At 36.0% G+C, this 22112-nt stretch overlaps 5 protein-coding genes across 5 annotated transcripts; 3 read left to right on the forward strand and 2 right to left on the reverse strand.

Moving 5' to 3' along the window:
- Positions 1-284: 284 nt before the first annotated feature.
- MONOS_16106 (uncharacterized protein) lies at positions 285-1880 on the reverse strand (the record flags this gene model as incomplete). The annotated part of the gene is made up of 1 exon (XM_067869018.1): positions 285-1880. One exon carries the CDS (start codon positions 1878-1880, stop codon positions 285-287), a length of 1596 nt encoding a protein of 531 aa, XP_067733054.1.
- A 3464-nt stretch (positions 1881-5344) lies between these two features.
- On the forward strand, positions 5345-7534 carry MONOS_15136 (uncharacterized protein; the record flags this gene model as incomplete). The annotated part of the gene is made up of 1 exon (XM_067867992.1): positions 5345-7534. The coding sequence occupies one exon, from the start codon at positions 5345-5347 to the stop codon at positions 7532-7534; it is 2190 nt and encodes a 729-aa protein (XP_067733055.1).
- A 2749-nt stretch (positions 7535-10283) lies between these two features.
- MONOS_17143 (uncharacterized protein) lies at positions 10284-10952 on the reverse strand (the record flags this gene model as incomplete). The annotated part of the gene is made up of 1 exon (XM_067870035.1): positions 10284-10952. The coding sequence occupies one exon, from the start codon at positions 10950-10952 to the stop codon at positions 10284-10286; it is 669 nt and encodes a 222-aa protein (XP_067733056.1).
- A 3824-nt stretch (positions 10953-14776) lies between these two features.
- On the forward strand, positions 14777-15309 carry MONOS_17144 (uncharacterized protein; the record flags this gene model as incomplete). The annotated part of the gene is made up of 3 exons (XM_067870036.1): positions 14777-14839; positions 14924-15100; positions 15190-15309. 3 exons carry the CDS (start codon positions 14777-14779, stop codon positions 15307-15309), a joined length of 360 nt encoding a protein of 119 aa, XP_067733057.1.
- A 3111-nt stretch (positions 15310-18420) lies between these two features.
- Positions 18421-20445, forward strand: MONOS_16745 (uncharacterized protein; the record flags this gene model as incomplete). The annotated part of the gene is made up of 1 exon (XM_067869619.1): positions 18421-20445. Exon 1 carries the CDS (start codon positions 18664-18666, stop codon positions 20443-20445), a length of 1782 nt encoding a protein of 593 aa, XP_067733058.1. The 5' UTR covers positions 18421-18663.
- Between the last annotated feature and the right edge of the window lie 1667 nt (positions 20446-22112).

Here is a 22112-nt window from a genome sequence, read left to right on the forward strand (position 1 = left end):
AGGGAACGAAAACCTGAATAAAACAAAACAAAAAAAAAAAAATATGAGGCTAATGATGGCAAAGAGAAAGAGGAAAAGGATGAAAAAAATCAATGGATTTCTTTTTAAAAGCGAAGAAGAATTAGATGATAATGAAATAGAATATGGCAAAGAAGTCAATGAAAATGTGTCTTGCTAATAAAAAGAATAGGAAGAGAAAAAGAAAAAAACAAAGACAACAAAGAATGCGAAGATGAAGAAGATGAAGAAGATGAGAAGGATGAACAACACAAATCCACCTCCAATCAGATTTTCTTCTTCTCTTTGCCCATTCCAATAACTGAAATCTTCTTTGTCCCAATCTCAATCGTTGTTGTCTCGCTTGTGTGATTCCCTTCCATCAGCGTGATTGCCAAGCTAATTTGTATCTTACACATCTCGAATGCCTTCTTCACCGTCAGACACGGATATGTTTCATTCATCCCACACAACTCAATATTATCATCTCCACCAACAGAAACATATATCGTTTTGTCCTTCAGCCAATCCCACTTTTCTGTGTGCTTGTGGATCCAATTAGTACCATCATAGTATTCATAAAATAATCTCCTATCATCAGCATTTGTAGCATAGCACTCGAAAAACGGATTTCCAGAATCCAAAAAATGTTTGTAATAATCTGCATATGCAATATCATGTCCGCGTGGAGGATTGGCTGAGCATTTGCATTCGTGGAAAAAAAGAAAATAACAATAATGCAAATCAATTGGCATTGTTGTTTTATCTGTATATAATCGCAACCCTCCGCCATATGAAACAGCAGAGCAAAAAAGAAATCTAATATTCTTGATCTTGAATGCAGCTGGAATGTTAGTGCAATACATGCCTCCACCATATGAATTTGTGACTGAGCATGAAGTGAAACTGCAGTCAAACACACACGCACTCTCCCCTTCTCCACTTTCTGTTGGAATGCATCCTGTTTCTGAAACCTGAAAATCATCCAGTCTCAAACCTCCTCCCCAGCCATTTGCAGAACATTTTTGAAATTCACATCCGCTGATCTGAACACATGATGAAATCGAATAAGCATGAATTCCGCCACCTGTATTTGCTTGTGCTGTGCAGCTGCTGAATGTGCTGTTCTCACACACAATTGTCTTGATCGCATGGCAAAATACACCTCCCCCATATGCGTCGGAATAGCAGTTGTTGAACTTGCAAAACAAAATAGACAATACTCCTTCTCCTAAATTGAACATGCATATCGCTCCCCCGCTCGATATACCATCATCCCATGAATCGCCTTTTCCCGCTGTTTTCGACCCATCCCATTCGCACCAAGTGAATGTATTCGTTCCATTGAATGTTTCATTTTGTCTCTCTGGGTGTTTCTTATTACCTGAAGTTCCAATATATTCAACATTTCTTGTTCTGCAACACCCAATGAATGATGTATTTGAGGCTGTCAAGGAAGCCAAGGGATTGTTGAGGGAAGGGACAATCCCGCCATCATATGCATCACAAACTGATGAAAAGGAGCAGCTGTATATCATACATGTGGTTTGGGTTGACATTGTGGTTGGAGGTGAACATGCATCATTTGCTGTTGAGATGTTGAAAAATGTGAGTTGTGAGAAGGAAACAAAGAGCATTGAGGATGATGAAAAAAATGATGTTGAAGATGAGAAATGCGATTCTCTCACAGAAGTTCTTCCTTTTTCCTTTTCCCATTTGCAATGTGCTTGTCTTGAATGCACGCACAATGAAGCAGCATTCTCGGAAAAGTCCAAGTCTCTTTTCCAATCTCTTCTACGGCTTCTGACTTGCATGCTGAACTCATATCCATTTTCGGTTGTTGTTAACTTCTGTCTTTTTTTCCATATTCCATTCACATCCATTCCTTTTGAATGTTCGCGCAAAAGTCTCTGTTATCTTTTTGAATAAAATATATTTAATAATGCAAAAATTATAATAATGCAAAAAACGTAATAAATAAAAAAAATTAAGAAATTAAAAAAAAAATTCCAAAAAATAATTGATATTAAAAATATGAAAAGCCCCGTACCATTTTCTTTTCACCATCTTCCACTTCTTCTTCTCGACTTTTTGCCAAATTTCTTCTTCTGCTATATCATCATTTTTCCATTCCCTCCTTTAACTTTTATTAAGATTCATCGTATATGCCTTCCAAAACCTTCAAAAAAATATATCTTCTTCTCTTTTCCTTGATATTTCATCCGGCTCATTCCTCGATGCTCCCCTTCATTTATTATCTCCAGATTTCTTTATATGCATCCAATATCCCCTCAAATCATATTCCTTGTTCGTTCATTGCCATTGAGCAGTCCTGTGAAAAAACCTAATTTCATAATAAAAAATAAAAACATTTGATAAAAAATATTAATAAAAAAATGCAAACCTACATCTTTCGCAATGACCGCCTTTCGCTGACTTTTTTCTTTCTTCTTCTTCTTCTTTTTAAAATATTAACAAAAGCTCAATCTTCTGTTCCGCTTCCACTCAAATAACCTCCACAAACTCCATTCTATAAAAATACAAGCAATGAAGAAGATTCCATCTGAAGAATCTCTTCCCATCTCTTGCCAAAATCTTCTTCTTCTTCTCTCCATTTCCCCCCAAAACAACAGCAATACCATCCCACCAAATATCACAATCCCTGTCTCCCCAGCTCCCATTCCCCTTCTTCCAACCAATAAAAATAAATATCTCCATTTCTTTGTATGTCTCTGGCGCAAAACATCTTCTCGTGGTCAGCCCCTCACCTCGCTCCATCTCTGTCGCGAATCCATCCCCACACCTCCAATGCAAAGCGCCAGCGCTGATGTTCCTTCTTCCCGTCTTCCTCCGCCTCCACCTCCAACACTTGTCCTGCAAATGAGAGGCGCGGCCAAACGGTCCTTTCAATAAAAAATTAAAAAAGATTAAAAAAATATCTCTCACTTTTTTTCCCCCTTCAACCCCGCTTCCCTCTCTAATTATACACTCACTCACAAATGCTCTCCCTCTTGTTCCGCCTCATATGCCTCCTTCTCTCTGCATTTGAAATAAAAGCATCTTCCCCCCATATCTCTCCATTTCCTGTCCTCCCCTCCAGTGAATATATTCCATTCACCCCACTCATCTTCTGCCCTTCTTGTTTTCCCTCTTATCCCACCTCCTCCACATCGAATTCCTTTTCTCCAACAATAAACACGGCCTAAACACCTTCCCAATGATAAAAATCTCAAAAACTACCCCTCCCAACCTCATCCCAATCCATCCTCCGCACATCCGTTTTGCATCTGAAATATCACCAAAACCACCTCTTTCTCCCCCCAAAAAAACATTCTTTTATCGTTCCATTCCCTCTCTAAACCCTGCCTCCTTCAAGTACTCAACTCCATCACCCCATTCCATAAATCCATTCTTTTACAATCGCATTGTCTTCATATGCCCATTCAGCCACGACACATCGAGTTGTGCCCCTTTTCTTTTGTGGCTCTAATTCGTTATGGAACATGATCAAGAAATGCTTAATGCTCAGAAACTGCCAACGGAGTGAGATTCCGAAGCTAAAACAAGCACAGGTTGACTAAGTGAAATATTTCCAGTGAAAATGTGGGGTATTACAAAAGAATATTTATTCGATGGAAGATGAAATTATTCATTTTGATTGATGAATGGCTGTGAAGCAACAATATTTTCGATGGAAAAGAAGAATTTTCGATGTATGCAATTTTTATTGCTCTATTGATTGTGAAGATGTTATCATCCGTATCCTCTCCAAAGTCGTGATTCAGACAACTTATAAAAAATGGACAATCTATTCTTTGCAGAGCAGAACAGCGAGGAAGGGAGCCAAATGATACCTTACAAATATATTAGAGCCTGAATGTATTTTGTTACAAATATTTATGTGACTTATTTTGGACTCAACATGCGCGATGGATAGAAATGCGATGAAAAATGAATTTTAATGGAGCAGAAATGAACGGGGTTGGAAGACATTCAAAGCTAAAAGGAAGAATAACAAAATTCAATGAAAAGTGAGCGTTTTTTAATGAGGGTGGGATATTTTCAGAAAATTTTTGTTGGGGAGATTGGGGCAAATAACTGAAACAGGAGATTGAAATTGGTTGGGACAGAACAAGGCGCATTTCTTGGGGTGGGAATGGCAAGACATTGCTTTTACGCGCTGGGGGGAGCGATGGAACTGGATTTGATTACTTGGCTTTTGAACCAAATATACGAGAAAATCAGAAAGTTTGGCGTTATACAAGAAGCTTGGAGTGGATTACAGGCAAAATGGACTTTGAGTCATTTGACCTTTGTCTTCAGCCTTCTATCATTGAAACGTTATTCACAAGAGCAGAGAACGAGGTTGCGATGCTGAGAATATCTTCTGACAGAAGATACATAGTATTCAAACTTGACAATAACATCGCGTTCACCATCTTCATCATCTTCATCTCTGTCATTGCCATCATCGCTGTCATCATCATCCTCATCTTCATTAAAAATTTTATTGAAGGATTTTTATTATCTATGTGTTATTTGAGTGGGATCTGTGCCAAGAATTGGAAATAAGCAAGTTTTTGGAAGCAGAACAGAATCACTTTCATTGATGTTGAGATTGGCAGCAGAAGCAAAAAAGGCGAATTTTGCTGGCAGAAAAGAACAACATTTTGAGAGGCTCAAGAAGAAGAAGAAAGTGTGTGAAGATTGGCAATAAATATATTTTTAGAGTTTGCTTTGTATTATTTTTTTTTCTCAAATTTTTCACATATTTATTTTTTTTATTTTTTTGAGGGATTAAGATTTATGGAAGGACATTTTCAGGCAATGAATGAACATGGGGGAAAGAGCATATTGGATGCTTTTGAGAAATCAGGCAATAACAAAAATTTGAGAATATCGAAGAATGAGCTGGAGGAAATCAATGAAATGAATGGAAGAGGAGACCTTTGAAGATTTGTGCGGCGATTTGAAAAAGAAGAAGGGGAAGCGACGGAAAAGAGTAATCGGAAAATTGAGGAAATGGCTGAAGAAGAAATGTGACAGGAAGTCAAGATGGAAATGAAGATGAAGAAAAGGAAGAAGATTGCAAAAAGAAAAAGGTACTGGTTTGTGATATTTTTAATATCAATTTTATGTATTTTTTATATTTTTTCTTTATATTTTTAATTGATAATAGGGACTTTTGCATGAATATTCAAAAGCGATGAATGCGAATGGAATATGGAAAGAAGGAAGAAAACGGAAACAGAAGGAAAAAAAAGAGATGTGTGGAAGCCATGATGATCAGAAGGGGAAGAAGAAGCAGAAAAAATGATACAATCATATTGAGATATTTTGCAGCGTTATGCTAAAGGCGTTGAGAAGAGAAGGTTGCGTTGAAGAAAGAATTTCAGTGAATGAATCGCGTTTCTCATCTTCTTCCCCATTCTTCTTTTCACCTTCCATTCCCTTTATATCCCTCTTTCATTTGACATTTTTCAATATTTCAACAGCATCTTCAGATTGCCCATCTCCAACAATTACGTCAACCCAAACATCAAGTTTTATGAATAGTTGCTCATTCTTGTCTGTTAATGATGCATATGATGGCGGAATTGTTCCCTCCCTTAATAACCACTTGGCTTTCTTGACTGCCTCAAACACATCGTTTGTCAGATGTTGTCGGACAAGGAATGTTGTTTGCGAAGGAACTGCAGAGGTACCATTGAAACCAGACAGACAGAATGAAACATTCAATGGAGCTAATTCATTCACTTGGTGTGAATGGAATGGATCGAGAACAACAGGAAAAGGCGAGGTATATTCCGATGGCACTTCGAACGGTGGTGCGATATTCATGTGTGGTCAATCGTTGGCCGCTGTTTCAGTTTCGCATTGTGCATTCAATGAATGTGTCGCGCATTGGTGCGGTGGAGGTATTAGTTGCTATAATATTAAATCGGTTGAGATTGTGAATAACACGTTCAATTCATGTAATGCGCAAAATCGATATGGAGGAGGGGTATTCGTTTATTTGATTTCGACGTGTGCTCGGACCAGTGGATGTGAATTCCAGAATTGTAAAGCAAATAATGCTGGAGGAGGACTTTATCTTGATAATTTTAATGTTTCGGGGCAAGAATGCATTGAGACAGAAAATGGAGGAGGGAAAAGTGCGTGTGTGTTTGACTGCAGTTTCACTTCATGCTCGATAACAAACAATGGAGGTGGGGGTATGTGTTGTGCTAACATTCCAATCACACAATTCAAAATGAGGAGCATTCGGTTTATTTCATGTTCAGCATTAAGAGAAGGCGGAGGATTGGAGTTATATCCATACAGACAAGCATCACAAAATGATGTGATTTATTGTTATTTCCTGTTCTTTCACGAATGCAAATGCTCTGCAGCCACTCCATATGGTCATGATATGGTATATTATGATCGATATAATGTTTTTAAGTCTTCAAACAATCCTTTCTATGAATGCTACACAACAAATACAGATGACAAGAGAGTGTGTTATGGATATGATTATACGGGAAGTAGTTGGTCGTACTATCACACAGAAAAAAAGGATTGGTTGAAGGACAAGACAGTATACGTGTCAGAGAGCGGGAATGATGAACATGTGCTGTGCGGGTCAAATGAATCAAATCCGTGTCTGACGGTGAAGAAGGCGTTTGAGATGTGCGAGGTGCAGATTAGCTTGACAATCACGCTGCTGGACGGGAATCACACAAGCGAGGCAACAACAGTTGATATTGGAGAAAAGAAGATTTCAGTTATTGGGAAAGGCAAAGATAAGAGTTCGATTGGAACAGGAGCCCTTTCATCAACTGGAGCGCTGTTCAGTGTGACAACAGGCCAACTTGGTTTATTGCACATGAAGGTTGATTGCAACTCAAATGCAAATCCTTCTTCGCCGAGTGTAGTTGCGGTGTCTGATGGAGGTGGGTCACTCTCGTTGGAGGATGTTGTGATCACCACGAGTAAAACAGGAGACTATGTGATGTCGTCGTCAGTGTTTGTGGTGCCGCTGTCGCAGCTGTCGATGGTTGATGTGGAGATCATAAATATGAATGTCTCAAAATCATTGTTCTCTGAGCCGGATCTCTCTTCTCCTTCTTCTTCTTCTTCATTGTTGTCATTGTCGTCAACTGCACTGTATCTGACAGCCACAGCATCAGGAGATAGCGTGCTGGCGAATGTGAAGGTGACGAATGTGAAGTTGACTGAAGGAGATGGGGTGGTTGTGGCAAAGAGTGTGAAGGCAGGAGAGACGTTCGGGATGATGAGCACGAGAACAGAAGGGGAGCAGAGTGGTTGTATATTTGGGAAGGGCGATTCTGAGATGAATTTTTGGTCGCATGTGAAATTGGAGGGAGGAATAAAAAATCATAGGTGCGTTGCGAATTTGTTTCTGTTTTGCTGCAACCCGTGCAACCCACATAAAATAAGCACCATCACTGCTGCAAAACTCGAAATCTCCTGTTTTATCGAGGAGAAGAAAATCGGGTTTATTTGTGAAAAGGAAAGGAAGAAAGGTGAGTAATTTGATGGAACATCAACGATTTATTTTTTCTTTGAAAAAAAAGAGTATTTATGTTAATTCATAAATTTCGATGTTTTGCAGAAACAAAAAGTGGACAAGTTTCTTTGTTGAATCCTTCTTTTTTTTTTTCAATGAAAAAATTCATATGATTTTTATTTTTTCATTCATTAGCCAACTGCTTTTGAATGATTTTTTAGACTACAATAGTTATTAAAAATATATATCGATCTTTTCTTTTTCATTCTTTTTTTTTCAAATGTGATTTTCACAACAACATTTTTTTATAACAAAATGAAAAAATCAAATAGTTCCCTTGTTTGAAAGGATATATGAAATTTCGGAACAAACTGTTGAAGAACTTCAAAAATGATATGTTGATGAACAAACAAACAAATGGATAAATGAATGGATGAAAAACATCAAACAAGAGTATTTTCACAGCAACTGATGAATGAAAAAGGAAAACGATAACTTTTTTTTGTATTTTTGTCAAGTAATATCAAACTCTTCTGATTTGTCAATCATTCATTTTCATTTTGACAGGGGAAAATAAAAATGAAAACAATTATTCATTGAGAAATCAGATGAATTAGAAAATGGGCTTTATCATGATTCAAATGAGAAACATTTATCAAAATGAAAAATATGAATCAAAAAATGATCAAATCTTTTTTATTAGAAATGATTATTTTTCATTGACGTTTAACTCTATATCCTTTTTTATATCAACCACAAGGCACTCAATGGCTTTCAAAATCATGATTTCAAAATTAATCACCCATATTAATTCTTTTGAATTGAATGTTTCTTTTTAGTTTGTTTAGCTGTCTATTATTTCAGAACTAATATATCTTTCCCAAAACTTTGATGAGACGATAATTATACAATCACTTTATGTTCATTTCTCTTTTATGATTTTTGAAATCACATTTTAACTTCAAAATAAGTTTTAATGCACCAATTTATCAAACATATTTGGAACAATGAAAAATTACCAACAAATTGTGATTTGCATTTCTGTCAAATTTGACAAATCGATTGTCCTCATTCAAGGAAAATCCCAAATGTCATTGAATATGGAGATTTTTTACATGTGCGATTTTTCAAAAAAAGTGAAACATTTTTATTTGATATTTTTATTCTATTTTAATAATTTAAGAGATGCTCAAATTAATTATTCTAACTTTTTATTGCGTGAAATTAAATATAAATATATATATAGTTAGTGTTAATAATGGTGGATACTTTCAATAACTGTGGACAGTTGCATTATCTCAACAATCGTTGACAGTTGCTTTTTGACAATTAACCCAATTATTCCCTCATTGAATATGAACTTATATATCTTTCAAAAATGAATCTTTCTTAATTCCTGGGAGCAAGTTGTAACATTACAGTACGTCTCATAAGTTCATATTCAATGAGGGAATAATTGTGTTAATTGTCAAAAAGCAACTGTCAACGATTGTTGAGATAATGCAACTGTCCACAGTTATTGAAAGTATCCACCATTATTAACACTAACTATATATATATTTATATTTAATTTCACGCAATAAAAAGTTAGAATAATTAATTTGAGCATCTCTTAAATTATTAAAATAGAATAAAAATATCAAATAAAAATGTTTCACTTTTTTTGAAAAATCGCACATGTAAAAAATCTCCATATTCAATGACATTTGGGATTTTCCTTGAATGAGGACAATCGATTTGTCAAATTTGACAGAAATGCAAATCACAATTTGTTGGTAATTTTTCATTGTTCCAAATATGTTTGATAAATTGGTGCATTAAAACTTATTTTGAAGTTAAAATGTGATTTCAAAAATCATAAAAGAGAAATGAACATAAAGTGATTGTATAATTATCGTCTCATCAAAGTTTTGGGAAAGATATATTAGTTCTGAAATAATAGACAGCTAAACAAACTAAAAAGAAACATTCAATTCAAAAGAATTAATATGGGTGATTAATTTTGAAATCATGATTTTGAAAGCCATTGAGTGCCTTGTGGTTGATATAAAAAAGGATATAGAGTTAAACGTCAATGAAAAATAATCATTTCTAATAAAAAAAGATTTGATCATTTTTTGATTCATATTTTTCATTTTGATAAATGTTTCTCATTTGAATCATGATAAAGCCCATTTTCTAATTCATCTGATTTCTCAATGAATAATTGTTTTCATTTTTATTTTCCCCTGTCAAAATGAAAATGAATGATTGACAAATCAGAAGAGTTTGATATTACTTGACAAAAATACAAAAAAAAGTTATCGTTTTCCTTTTTCATTCATCAGTTGCTGTGAAAATACTCTTGTTTGATGTTTTTCATCCATTCATTTATCCATTTGTTTGTTTGTTCATCAACATATCATTTTTGAAGTTCTTCAACAGTTTGTTCCGAAATTTCATATATCCTTTCAAACAAGGGAACTATTTGATTTTTTCATTTTGTTATAAAAAAATGTTGTTGTGAAAATCACATTTGAAAAAAAAAAAGAATGAAAAAGAAAAGATCGATATATATTTTTAATAACTATTGTAGTCTAAAAAATCATTCAAAAGCAGTTGGCTAATGAATGAAAAAATAAAAATCATATGAATTTTTTCATTGAAAAAAAAAAAGAAGGATTCAACAAAGAAACTTGTCCACTTTTTGTTTCTGCAAAACATCGAAATTTATGAATTAACATAAATACTCTTTTTTTTCAAAGAAAAAATAAATCGTTGATGTTCCATCAAATTACTCACCTTTCTTCCTTTCCTTTTCACAAATAAACCCGATTTTCTTCTCCTCGATAAAACAGGAGATTTCGAGTTTTGCAGCAGTGATGGTGCTTATTTTATGTGGGTTGCACGGGTTGCAGCAAAACAGAAACAAATTCGCAACGCACCTATGATTTTTTATTCCTCCCTCCAATTTCACATGCGACCAAAAATTCATCTCAGAATCGCCCTTCCCAAATATACAACCACTCTGCTCCCCTTCTGTTCTCGTGCTCATCATCCCGAACGTCTCTCCTGCCTTCACACTCTTTGCCACAACCACCCCATCTCCTTCAGTCAACTTCACATTCGTCACCTTCACATTCGCCAGCACGCTATCTCCTGATGCTGTGGCTGTCAGATACAGTGCAGTTGACGACAATGACAACAATGAAGAAGAAGAAGAAGGAGAAGAGAGATCCGGCTCAGAGAACAATGATTTTGAGACATTCATATTTATGATCTCCACATCAACCATCGACAGCTGCGACAGCGGCACCACAAACACTGACGACGACATCACATAGTCTCCTGTTTTACTCGTGGTGATCACAACATCCTCCAACGAGAGTGACCCACCTCCATCAGACACCGCAACTACACTCGGCGAAGAAGGATTTGCATTTGAGTTGCAATCAACCTTCATGTGCAATAAACCAAGTTGGCCTGTTGTCACACTGAACAGCGCTCCAGTTGATGAAAGGGCTCCTGTTCCAATCGAACTCTTATCTTTGCCTTTCCCAATAACTGAAATCTTCTTTTCTCCAATATCAACTGTTGTTGCCTCGCTTGTGTGATTCCCGTCCAGCAGCGTGATTGTCAAGCTAATCTGCACCTCGCACATCTCAAACGCCTTCTTCACCGTCAGACACGGATTTGATTCATTTGACCCGCACAGCACATGTTCATCATTCCCGCTCTCTGACACGTATACTGTCTTGTCCTTCAACCAATCCTTTTTTTCTGTGTGATAGTACGACCAACTACTTCCCGTATAATCATATCCATAACACACTCTCTTGTCATCTGTATTTGTTGTGTAGCATTCATAGAAAGGATTGTTTGAAGACTTAAAAACATTATATCGATCATAATATACCATATCATGACCATATGGAGTGGCTGCAGAGCATTTGCATTCGTGAAAGAACAGGAAATAACAATAAATCACATCATTTTGTGATGCTTGTCTGTATGGATATAACTCCAATCCTCCGCCTTCTCTTAATGCTGAACATGAAATAAACCGAATGCTCCTCATTTTGAATTGTGTGATTGGAATGTTAGCACAACACATACCCCCACCTCCATTGTTTGTTATCGAGCATGAAGTGAAACTGCAGTCAAACACACACGCACTTTTCCCTCCTCCATTTTCTGTCTCAATGCATTCTTGCCCCGAAACATTAAAATTATCAAGATAAAGTCCTCCTCCAGCATTATTTGCTTTACAATTCTGGAATTCACATCCACTGGTCCGAGCACACGTCGAAATCAAATAAACGAATACCCCTCCTCCATATCGATTTTGCGCATTACATGAATTGAACGTGTTATTCACAATCTCAACCGATTTAATATTATAGCAACTAATACCTCCACCGCACCAATGCGCGACACATTCATTGAATGCACAATGCGAAACTGAAACAGCGGCCAACGATTGACCACACATGAATATCGCACCACCGTTCGAAGTGCCATCGGAATATACCTCGCCTTTTCCTGTTGTTCTCGATCCATTCCATTCACACCAAGTGAATGAATTAGCTCCATTGAATGTTTCATTCTGTCTGTCTGGTTTCAATGGTACCTCTGCAGTTCCTTCGCAAACAACATTCCTTGTCCGACAACATCTGACAAACGATGTGTTTGAGGCAGTCAAGAAAGCCAAGTGGTTATTAAGGGAGGGAACAATTCCGCCATCATATGCATCATTAACAGACAAGAATGAGCAACTATTCATAAAACTTGATGTTTGGGTTGACGTAATTGTTGGAGATGGGCAATCTGAAGATGCTGTTGAAATATTGAAAAATGTCAAATGAAAGAGGGATATAAAGGGAATGGAAGGTGAAAAGAAGAATGGGGAAGAAGATGAGAAACGCGATTCATTCACTGAAATTCTTTCTTCAACGCAACCTTCTCTTCTCAACGCCTTTAGCATAACGCTGCAAAATATCTCAATATGATTGTATCATTTTTTCTGCTTCTTCTTCCCCTTCTGATCATCATGGCTTCCACACATCTCTTTTTTTCCTTCTGTTTCCGTTTTCTTCCTTCTTTCCATATTCCATTCGCATTCATCGCTTTTGAATATTCATGCAAAAGTCCCTATTATCAATTAAAAATATAAAGAAAAAATATAAAAAATACATAAAATTGATATTAAAAATATCACAAACCAGTACCTTTTTCTTTTTGCAATCTTCTTCCTTTTCTTCATCTTCATTTCCATCTTGACTTCCTGTCACATTTCTTCTTCAGCCATTTCCTCAATTTTCCGATTACTCTTTTCCGTCGCTTCCCCTTCTTCTTTTTCAAATCGCCGCACAAATCTTCAAAGGTCTCCTCTTCCATTCATTTCATTGATTTCCTCCAGCTCATTCTTCGATATTCTCAAATTTTTGTTATTGCCTGATTTCTCAAAAGCATCCAATATGCTCTTTCCCCCATGTTCATTCATTGCCTGAAAATGTCCTTCCATAAATCTTAATCCCTCAAAAAAATAAAAAAAATAAATATGTGAAAAATTTGAGAAAAAAAAATAATACAAAACACACTCTAAAAATATATTTATCGCCAATCTTCACACACTTTCTTCTTCTTCTTCGAGTGCCTCTCAAAATATTGTTCTTTTCTGCCAACAAAACTCGCCTTTTCTGTCTCCGCTGCCAATCTCAACATCAATGAAAGTGATTCTGTTCTGCTTCCAAAAACTTGCTTATTTCCAATTCTCGGCACTGATTCCGCTCGAATAACACACAAACAATAAAAATCCTTCAATAAAATTTTTAATGAAGATGAGGATGATGATGACAGCGATGATGGCAATGACAGAGATGAAGATGATGAAGATGGTGAACGCGATGTTATTGTCAAGTTTGAATACTATGTATCTTCTGTCAGAAGATATTCTCAGCATCGCAACCTCGTTCTCTGCTCTTGTGAATAACGTTTCAATGATAGAAGGCTGAAGACAAAGGTCAAATGACTCAAAGTCCATTTTGCCTGTAATCCACTCCAAGCTTCTTGTATAACGCCAAACTTTCTGATTTTCTCGTATATTTGGTTCAAAAGCCAAGTAATCAAATCCAGTTCCATCGCTCCCCCCAGCGCGTAAAAGCAATGTCTTGCCATTCCCACCCCAAGAAATGCGCCTTGTTCTGTCCCAACCAATTTCAATCTCCTGTTTCAGTTATTTGCCCCAATCTCCCCAACAAAAATTTTCTGAAAATATCCCACCCTCATTAAAAAACGCTCACTTTTCATTGAATTTTGTTATTCTTCCTTTTAGCTTTGAATGTCTTCCAACCCCGTTCATTTCTGCTCCATTAAAATTCATTTTTCATCGCATTTCTATCCATCGCGCATGTTGAGTCCAAAATAAGTCACATAAATATTTGTAACAAAATACATTCAGGCTCTAATATATTTGTAAGGTATCATTTGGCTCCCTTCCTCGCTGTTCTGCTCTGCAAAGAATAGATTGTCCATTTTTTATAAGTTGTCTGAATCACGACTTTGGAGAGGATACGGATGATAACATCTTCACAATCAATAGAGCAATAAAAATTGCATACATCGAAAATTCTTCTTTTCCATCGAAAATATTGTTGCTTCACAGCCATTCATCAATCAAAATGAATAATTTCATCTTCCATCGAATAAATATTCTTTTGTAATACCCCACATTTTCACTGGAAATATTTCACTTAGTCAACCTGTGCTTGTTTTAGCTTCGGAATCTCACTCCGTTGGCAGTTTCTGAGCATTTGGCATTTCTTGATCATGTTCCATAACGAATTAGAGCCACAAAAGAAAAGGGGCACAACTCGATGTGTCGTGGCTGAATGGGCATATGAAGACAATGCGATTGTAAAAGAATGGATTTATGGTGTGGGGCGATGGAGTTGAGTACTTGAAGGAGGCAGGGTTTAGAGAGGGAATGGAACGATAAAAGAATGTTTTTTTGGGGGGAGAAAGAGGTGGTTTTGGTGATATTTCAGATGCAAAACGGATGTGCGGGAGATGGATTTGGATGGGATTTTGAGGGGTTGTTTTTTCGATTTTTGTGAGTTGGAAGGAGTGGAGGTCGTGTTAATTATTTGAGAAAAGGAATTTGATGTGGAGGAGGTGGGATAAGAGGGGAAAACAAGAAGGGCGGAAGATGAGTGGCGTTAATGAAATATATTTATTGGAGGGGAAGAGAGAGATGGAGAAGAAATGGAAAAGGGATTATTTTTTTTTATGTATCGAGAGAAGGAGAAGGCATATGGGGCAGGGCAAGAGGGAGAGTATTTGCGAGTGAGTGTTTGATAAGAAGGAAAAGTGGGGTTGAAGAAGAAAAAAAAAAGAAAGAATATTTTTTTATCATTTTTTATTTTTTATTGAAAGGACCGTTTGGACGCTCCTCTCATTTGCGGGGCAAGTGTTGGAGGCGGAGGCAGAGGAAGACGGGAAGAAGGAACATCAGCGCTGGTGCTTTGCATTGGAGGTGTGGAGGCAGAGGAAGATGAAGGGCTGACAATGAGAGGGTGTCTTGCAATGGAAAGAGACAGAAAAAGGATGGAGGTATTTATTTTTTGATTAGAGAAGGATGATGGGAAAAGGTGTTACAAGGAGTGAAAAAGAAAGGAATTTTGCAATTGTTTATGGAAGAGATGGAGGATATGTGGTGGAGGGGCGTTGTTGTTGTTTTGGAGGAAACGGAGAGAAGAAGAAGGCGATACAGCGGAAAGGGATGGGAAGGGATTCTTCAGATGGAATCTTCTTCATTGTAAGTTTTTTATGGAATGGAGTTTGCGGAGTTGTTCCTCTGAAAGCAGGGCAAGGATTGGAAATAAATTATTTTTTGGAGCAGAAAGGAAGCGAAGACGGGGCTGACGGGCTTTGTTGCTGAAAAGAACGATATTTTAAGAAAAAAAGGAAATGAAGAAGAAAGGATGAATTAGAAAAAGTGTGTGAAGAAAATTCATTATGAAACAGTTTGTTATTATTTGTTTTGTTTATTTTAAAAAAAAAATATCTTTCACATTTTTTTTTACAAATTTGTATATTTTCTTAAATAAAAATTTCATGATATTTTTTATTTGATACATATTTTTATTCAGAATATTGAGTGAATTGCCGAAAGATGCGCGGAAAGCCATCATATGTTGCCTGAGGGATGTCGATGGAGCGCAGACTGTTTATTCTTTTAATCCTTGCTTGAAGAATGAGCAGAAGATGGGAAGAAGAGATATTCTATATTTTTTTTTGGTTGAGGGCTGGATGGAGGAAGAAGGGAAGAGAAGAATGGTGAAAGTGAGGTTGAATGGGCAATGGAAGAGAGTGTGAAAACAACATATTATTTTTTCTTTATTTGGAATTGGACATGAAAGGCGAAGGCGTGGTGTGGTGTGGTGCTTGGAGTGGATGATGTTGGGGTGAGAGTTATTTGGAGAGAGGCAAACAGGGGACGAGGGGAGCGAAGAGAAATGAAGATTTGTGGAGGTATTTTATTCTTGTTTGTTCATTTTCTTCATGTTTCATTTTTTATTTTTATTTGTATTTGTATTTTTTTTGATTTGATTGATGTGTGATGCGATCAGGTGTTGCCAGAAGCGCTGGGGGAGCATGAAACATGGGACATGGAAACACTACTTTTTTTTTGGGCATTCCTGGAAGAAATTGGGAGAAAACAGCAGCAGAAGATATTTGGCAGAATGAGCCAGGCAGAAAAAATGGAGCGAACGGGAAAAGGAATTTTTGTGGGATTTTTTATTTACAAAAATCTTTTCGGAAGCAGCAGCAGAAGAGGCAGAAAAGAGGAACTCAAGCTCAATGGGATATTTTTTGACATGGCACAAAGGATCATGTGGCAAATAAGTGAAGGGAAAGGAAGAACTTCTGTGAATGAATTTCATTTCTCTTCTTTTTGCCAATTTTTCTCATCACCTTCTATTCCCCTTATATCCCTCTCCAAATTATCATTTTTCAACATCTCAACAGCAACTTCGACATGCTCGCCTTCAACCACAATGTCAACCCAAACCTCTTGTTTTATGAACAGCTGCTCATTTTCTTCTGTTTGCGATGCATATGATGGCGGGATTATTCATTCCCTCAACAACCCCTTGGCTTCCTTGACAGCCTCAAATACATCATTCATCGGGTGTTGCAGAACAAGAAATGTTGAATATATTGGAACTTCAGGTAATAAGAAACACCCAGAGAGACAAAATGAAACATTCAATGGAACGAATACATTCACTTGGTGCGAATGGGATGGGTCGAAAACAGCGGGAAAAGGCGATTCATGGGATGATGGTATATCGAGCGGGGGAGCGATATGCATGTTCAATTTAGGAGAAGGAGTATTGTCTATTTTGTTTTGCAAGTTCAACAACTGCTATTCCGACGCATATGGGGGAGGTGTATTTTGCCATGCAATCAAGACAATTGTGTGTGAGAACAGCACATTCAGCAGCTGCACAGCACAAGCAAATACAGGTGGCGGAATTCATGCTTATATAATTTCAACGTGTGCTCGGATCAGCGGATGTGAATTCCAGAATTGTAAAGCAAATAATGGTGGAGGAGGTTTGAGATTAGAAAATTTTCAGGTTTCAGGAACAGGATGCATTGGAACAGAAAGTGGAGGAGGGGAGAGCGCGTGTGTGTTTGACTGCAGTTTCACTTCGTGTTCAGTGACAAATTCATATGGTGGAGGCATGTATTGCACTAACATTCCAGCTGCATTCAAGATCAAGAATATTAGATTTCTTTTTTGCTCTGCTGTTTCATATGGCGGAGGGTTGCGATTATATACAGATAAAACAACAATGCCAATTGATTTGCATTATTGTTATTTTCTTTTTTTCCACGAATGCAAATGCTCAGCCAATCCTCCACGCGGACATGATATTGCATATGCAGATTATTACAAACATTTTTTGGATTCTGGAAATCCGTTTTTCGAGTGCTATGCTACAAATGCTGATGATAGGAGATTATTTTATGAATACTATGATGGTACTAATTGGATCCACAAGCACACAGAAAAGTGGGATTGGCTGAAGGACAAAACGATATATGTTTCTGTTGGTGGAGATGATAATATTGAGTTGTGTGGGATGAATGAAACATATCCGTGTCTGACGGTGAAGAAGGCATTCGAGATGTGTAAGATACAAATTAGCTTGGCAATCACGCTGATGGAAGGGAATCACACAAGCGAGACAACAACGATTGAGATTGGGACAAAGAAGATTTCAGTTATTGGAATGGGCAAAGAGAAGAAGAAAATCTGATTGGAGGTGGATTTGTGTTGTTCATCCTTCTCATCTTCTTCATCTTCTTCATCTTCGCATTCTTTGTTGTCTTTGTTTTTTTCTTTTTCTCTTCCTATTCTTTTTATTAGCAAGACACATTTTCATTGACTTCTTTGCCATATTCTATTTCATTATCATCTAATTCTTCTTCGCTTTTAAAAAGAAATCCATTGATTTTTTTCATCCTTTTCCTCTTTCTCTTTGCCATCATTAGCCTCATATTTTTTTTTTTTTGTTTTGTTTTATTCAGGTTTTCGTTCCCTTTCTTTTTCCTCTCCTTCGAAATCTTATTCAGAGATTTGGGATTTTGGAGTTCTTGGAGAAGAAGGAAATGTGAGGATTGGAAAGAGAAAATATATCAGGAGAAAAGGAAAGGAATGAGATTGACAATGAGATTGGAATCAAAGGCGAAGAAGATGGATGAAGTGGAAGAAAGAATCAATATTAGAAGAAGAAGAAGAAAGAAAAAGCCAGTGAAGAGGAGCGAATGAAAAAGGCATGAGTTTTTATTTATCATAATAATAGCATCTTATCTTGTAATTTCTTTTCTTTCTTTTTTTTGTATATATATATTTATTTAAAAGAGAATAGGATTTTAGAAAAGGAGGGGAAGCGACAGAAGAAAGAGCGAAAAGCTGATGAGATGACAAAAGAAGGAGTCTGGCAAGAATTTGAGAAAAAAAAGGTATTACTAAGAAAACAGATTGAAAAGGAATGAATGGCGAGGAAATGGAGGAAAAAAGAATTTGAAGATAGAATGTTTTGAGGAGCATTTGCAGAAGAGTGGGAAAAAGGGAAGGGGATGAAAAGTTTGTTGTGGGGATGGGGAGGGAAGATGAGGCAGAGGCATTTGATGTGAGTGGGAGCATTGGGGTGTTGACAAATATCACATTGAAGGGGTGGGGAAGAGGGGGAGAGATCTATTCAGGCAGGCTGTTTGGAGGGAAGGGATATGGAGGGGAGAAGGGTGGAGGTGAAGAAAAAGGAGGAGAAGGAGGAGAAATGGGAAGAGGAAGAGAAGGAGAAGGCATTGAAGGGAGTATTTCGGTGAGCGAATCACACTTCTCTTCTTTTTGCGTCTCATCAGCCCCATTCCTCTCATCCCCTTCAATACCCCTTGTATCCCTCTCCAAATTATCATTTTTCAACATTTCAACAGCAACTTCGACATGCTCGCCTTCAACCACAATGTCAACCCAAACCTCTTGTTTTATGAACAGCTGCTCATTTTCTTCTGTTTGTGATGCATATGATGGCGGGATTGTTCATTCCCTCAACAATCCCTATGCCTCTCTGACTGCCTCAAACACCTCATTTGTTGGGTGTTGCAGGACAAGAAATGTTGTATGTGAAGGAAATGCAGATGGAAAGTTGACTCCAGGGAGACAAAATACAACGGATAATGGAGCAAACTCATTCACTTGGTGTGAATGGAGCGGATCGAAGACGACAGGAGAAAGTGACTCTTATACTGATGGAATATCAAGTGGAGGGGCCATCTGCATGTACAATCTCAATTATGGAGAACTTTCTGTTTCGAATTGTCTGTTTAATAACTGTTTTGCATTCAGTCGCGGAGGTGGGATTATGTGCAATACAATAAAGTCTGTTCATATAGAAAATAATGTGTTCAATGCCTGTACAGCACAAAATCAATATGGAGGAGGGTTATACGTTGTAATGATTTCAACATGTGTTCGGATCAGCGGATGTGAATTCCAGGATTGCAAAGCAAGAGAACGTGGAGGAGGACTTCTTCTTGAAAATTTTCAGGTTTCAGAAACAGGATGCATTCCAACAGAAAATGAGGGAGGGGAGAGTGCGTGTGTGTTTGACTGCTGCTTCACTTCATGCTCATTGACAAGCAATGGAGGTGGAGGCATGCGTTGTGTGACTGTTCCAAGTCAGTTCAAAATGAGGAGCATTCAATTTATTTCATGTACAGCAAATGGATATGGTGGAGGGTTGGAATTGTATCCAAATCGAGCAACAGCGCCAAATGATAAATTTTATTGTTATTTTTTGTTCTTCCATGAATGCAAATGCAGAACAACCTCCAATCCATATGGGCATGATGTGATGTATTATGATTATTATAATGCCATTTCGACTTCAGATAATCCATTTCATGAATGTTACACAACAAACACAGATGACAAGAGAGTATGTTATGGATATAATTACTCGAATGCAGGTGCCTGGACATTTCAGTACACCGAAAAGAAGGAATGGTTGAAAGATAAGACGATTTATGTTTCTGTGAATGGAAATGATAATTTTGAGTTGTGCGGGGCAAATGAATCAAATCCGTGTCTGACAGTGAAGAAGGCGTTTGAGATGTGTAAGATACAGATAAGCTTGTCAGTCACGCTGATGGAAGGGAATCACACAAGCGAGATAGCAACGATTGAGATTGGGACAAAGAAGATTTCGGTTATTAGGATGGGCAAAGAGAAGAACCAAATTGGGTTGGAGGTGGATTTGTATTGTTCATCCTTTCTTCATATTTCTTTTCACTTCTTTTTTATTTTTTATAAATTCAAGCTGAATAACAGAATTTTATTGTTGGAAACACAGAAAATTATTTTAAATGGGTATTTTTGAAAACATCATAATTTTTTTTAATGATGGAATTAACATTTGATATTCAGTTTGCTAAAAAAATCATTTTTCAAATGAAATTATGAAAATAATAATTGATTTTTTTTTCGAAATCTGTGAGTTCATAATTTTGAGATATTCTATTTGAATGATAAAACTATATCAAAAATTATATATATATATTTATTTATTTGGCCTCAAATTAATTTTTTTTCTTTTTCATTCAACTCTTTTAACAATGAAAATATAAAAGTCCAAAGATTTGATTTCAAAAATTGTTGTTAAATTTTTTGAGTATTTTTTTTTTTTATTTATTTTTATTTTTTATTTTTTTATTTTTATTTTTTTATTTATTTATTTTTTATTTGGTTAACAATAACTTTTTTTCAGTAAAAAATGAAAAATGAGATCGTTATTGAAATGATGAGTTATTTTGTGAGGATGTTTTGAGAATACAGTTTTTTTAACAAATAATAATAATTACAGAAACAAAATATTCGATGAGCTGATTTGAAAATAACATCATGCAATTATATTCGAAATATGACATTCAAATTAATTTGGAAATGTTTTTATTTCATAGAAATTTTTGCAAAATTCAATTTCACAATTGGGATTACATTTTTTGCTTTATGAATTTTGTTCCATTCTTAATATTCGGACCAATTAATCATTTTTTTTATTATTCTGTATATTTTTGACATGGAAATGAAAGACTGACAATGAAAAAGTTAAAGAAAAAGTCTGGAATAAATCGTTGTTTTTTTCACAAAAGCTGGAATTTTGTCCCAATTTTCATCAAAAAACATTTATTAGAATTATTCAAATTTCAAAAAGAAAAACACATATTCCGTTTTTTTTCTTTGCAGCAGGTTTTTTTTTTTTTTTAATGGCTGATCCTTTTTGAAATCAAACTTTCGTTCGAGTTTTGATCAGAAATTTAATCTCAATGGGATTTTAGAATAAAATTAGTTTTAACAATTAAAACGTCATGAACAAAATGTATTAACAGTTAAAGTTCAATTTTTCAAAATCCCTTTTAGAAAAATTTTTTGATCAAAACTCGAACGAAAGTTTGATTTCAAAAAGGATCAGTCAAACTTCATTGAAATTACACTTTTTCATCAGATTTCTGTTCTCACTCGCTAAACTTCACCAGAATGGAAACAACAGCTTTTTTGAGTTTCAAATTTTTTTTAGTGAAGTTTTGTGAGTTTGAACGGAAATATGGGTGATTATTTTAAAAATCATATATTTTTTCGGGGTGTTGAATTTTCAAAGATTGAAAGTTTTTCGAAAGAAATTTTTATTTCAAAAGAAAAGAAGCATAAAAATTGTTTTCATTAACAAATGTCATGCTGAAACAAAAGATAAAAATGTTTTGAATAAGCCTTTTCACTTTTCTGTGTTCTTTTATTATTATTCAAGAGATATTCTTGAACCGAAATTTTTGAAAGAAAAATTTTGATATCAAAAATAATCACCCATATAAATATTTTAGACAATTTTGTATTATTTTTTTAAAAACAAACAAAAAGAAAAGTTTCAAAAAAAAAGTTTCCCTCGAAAACAAACATTTCATGCTATCTCAATCAAATATTGTTATAGATGATCATTAAAATTCCGATGTGATTATCTCCAATTTTTTGCAGTATATCCGCTTATCACAA

The sequence above is a fragment of the Monocercomonoides exilis genome, assembly GCF_001643675.1.
Source record: "Monocercomonoides exilis strain PA203 chromosome Unknown scaffold8-1962414, whole genome shotgun sequence".
NCBI classification, from domain to species: domain Eukaryota; phylum Preaxostyla; order Oxymonadida; family Polymastigidae; genus Monocercomonoides; species Monocercomonoides exilis.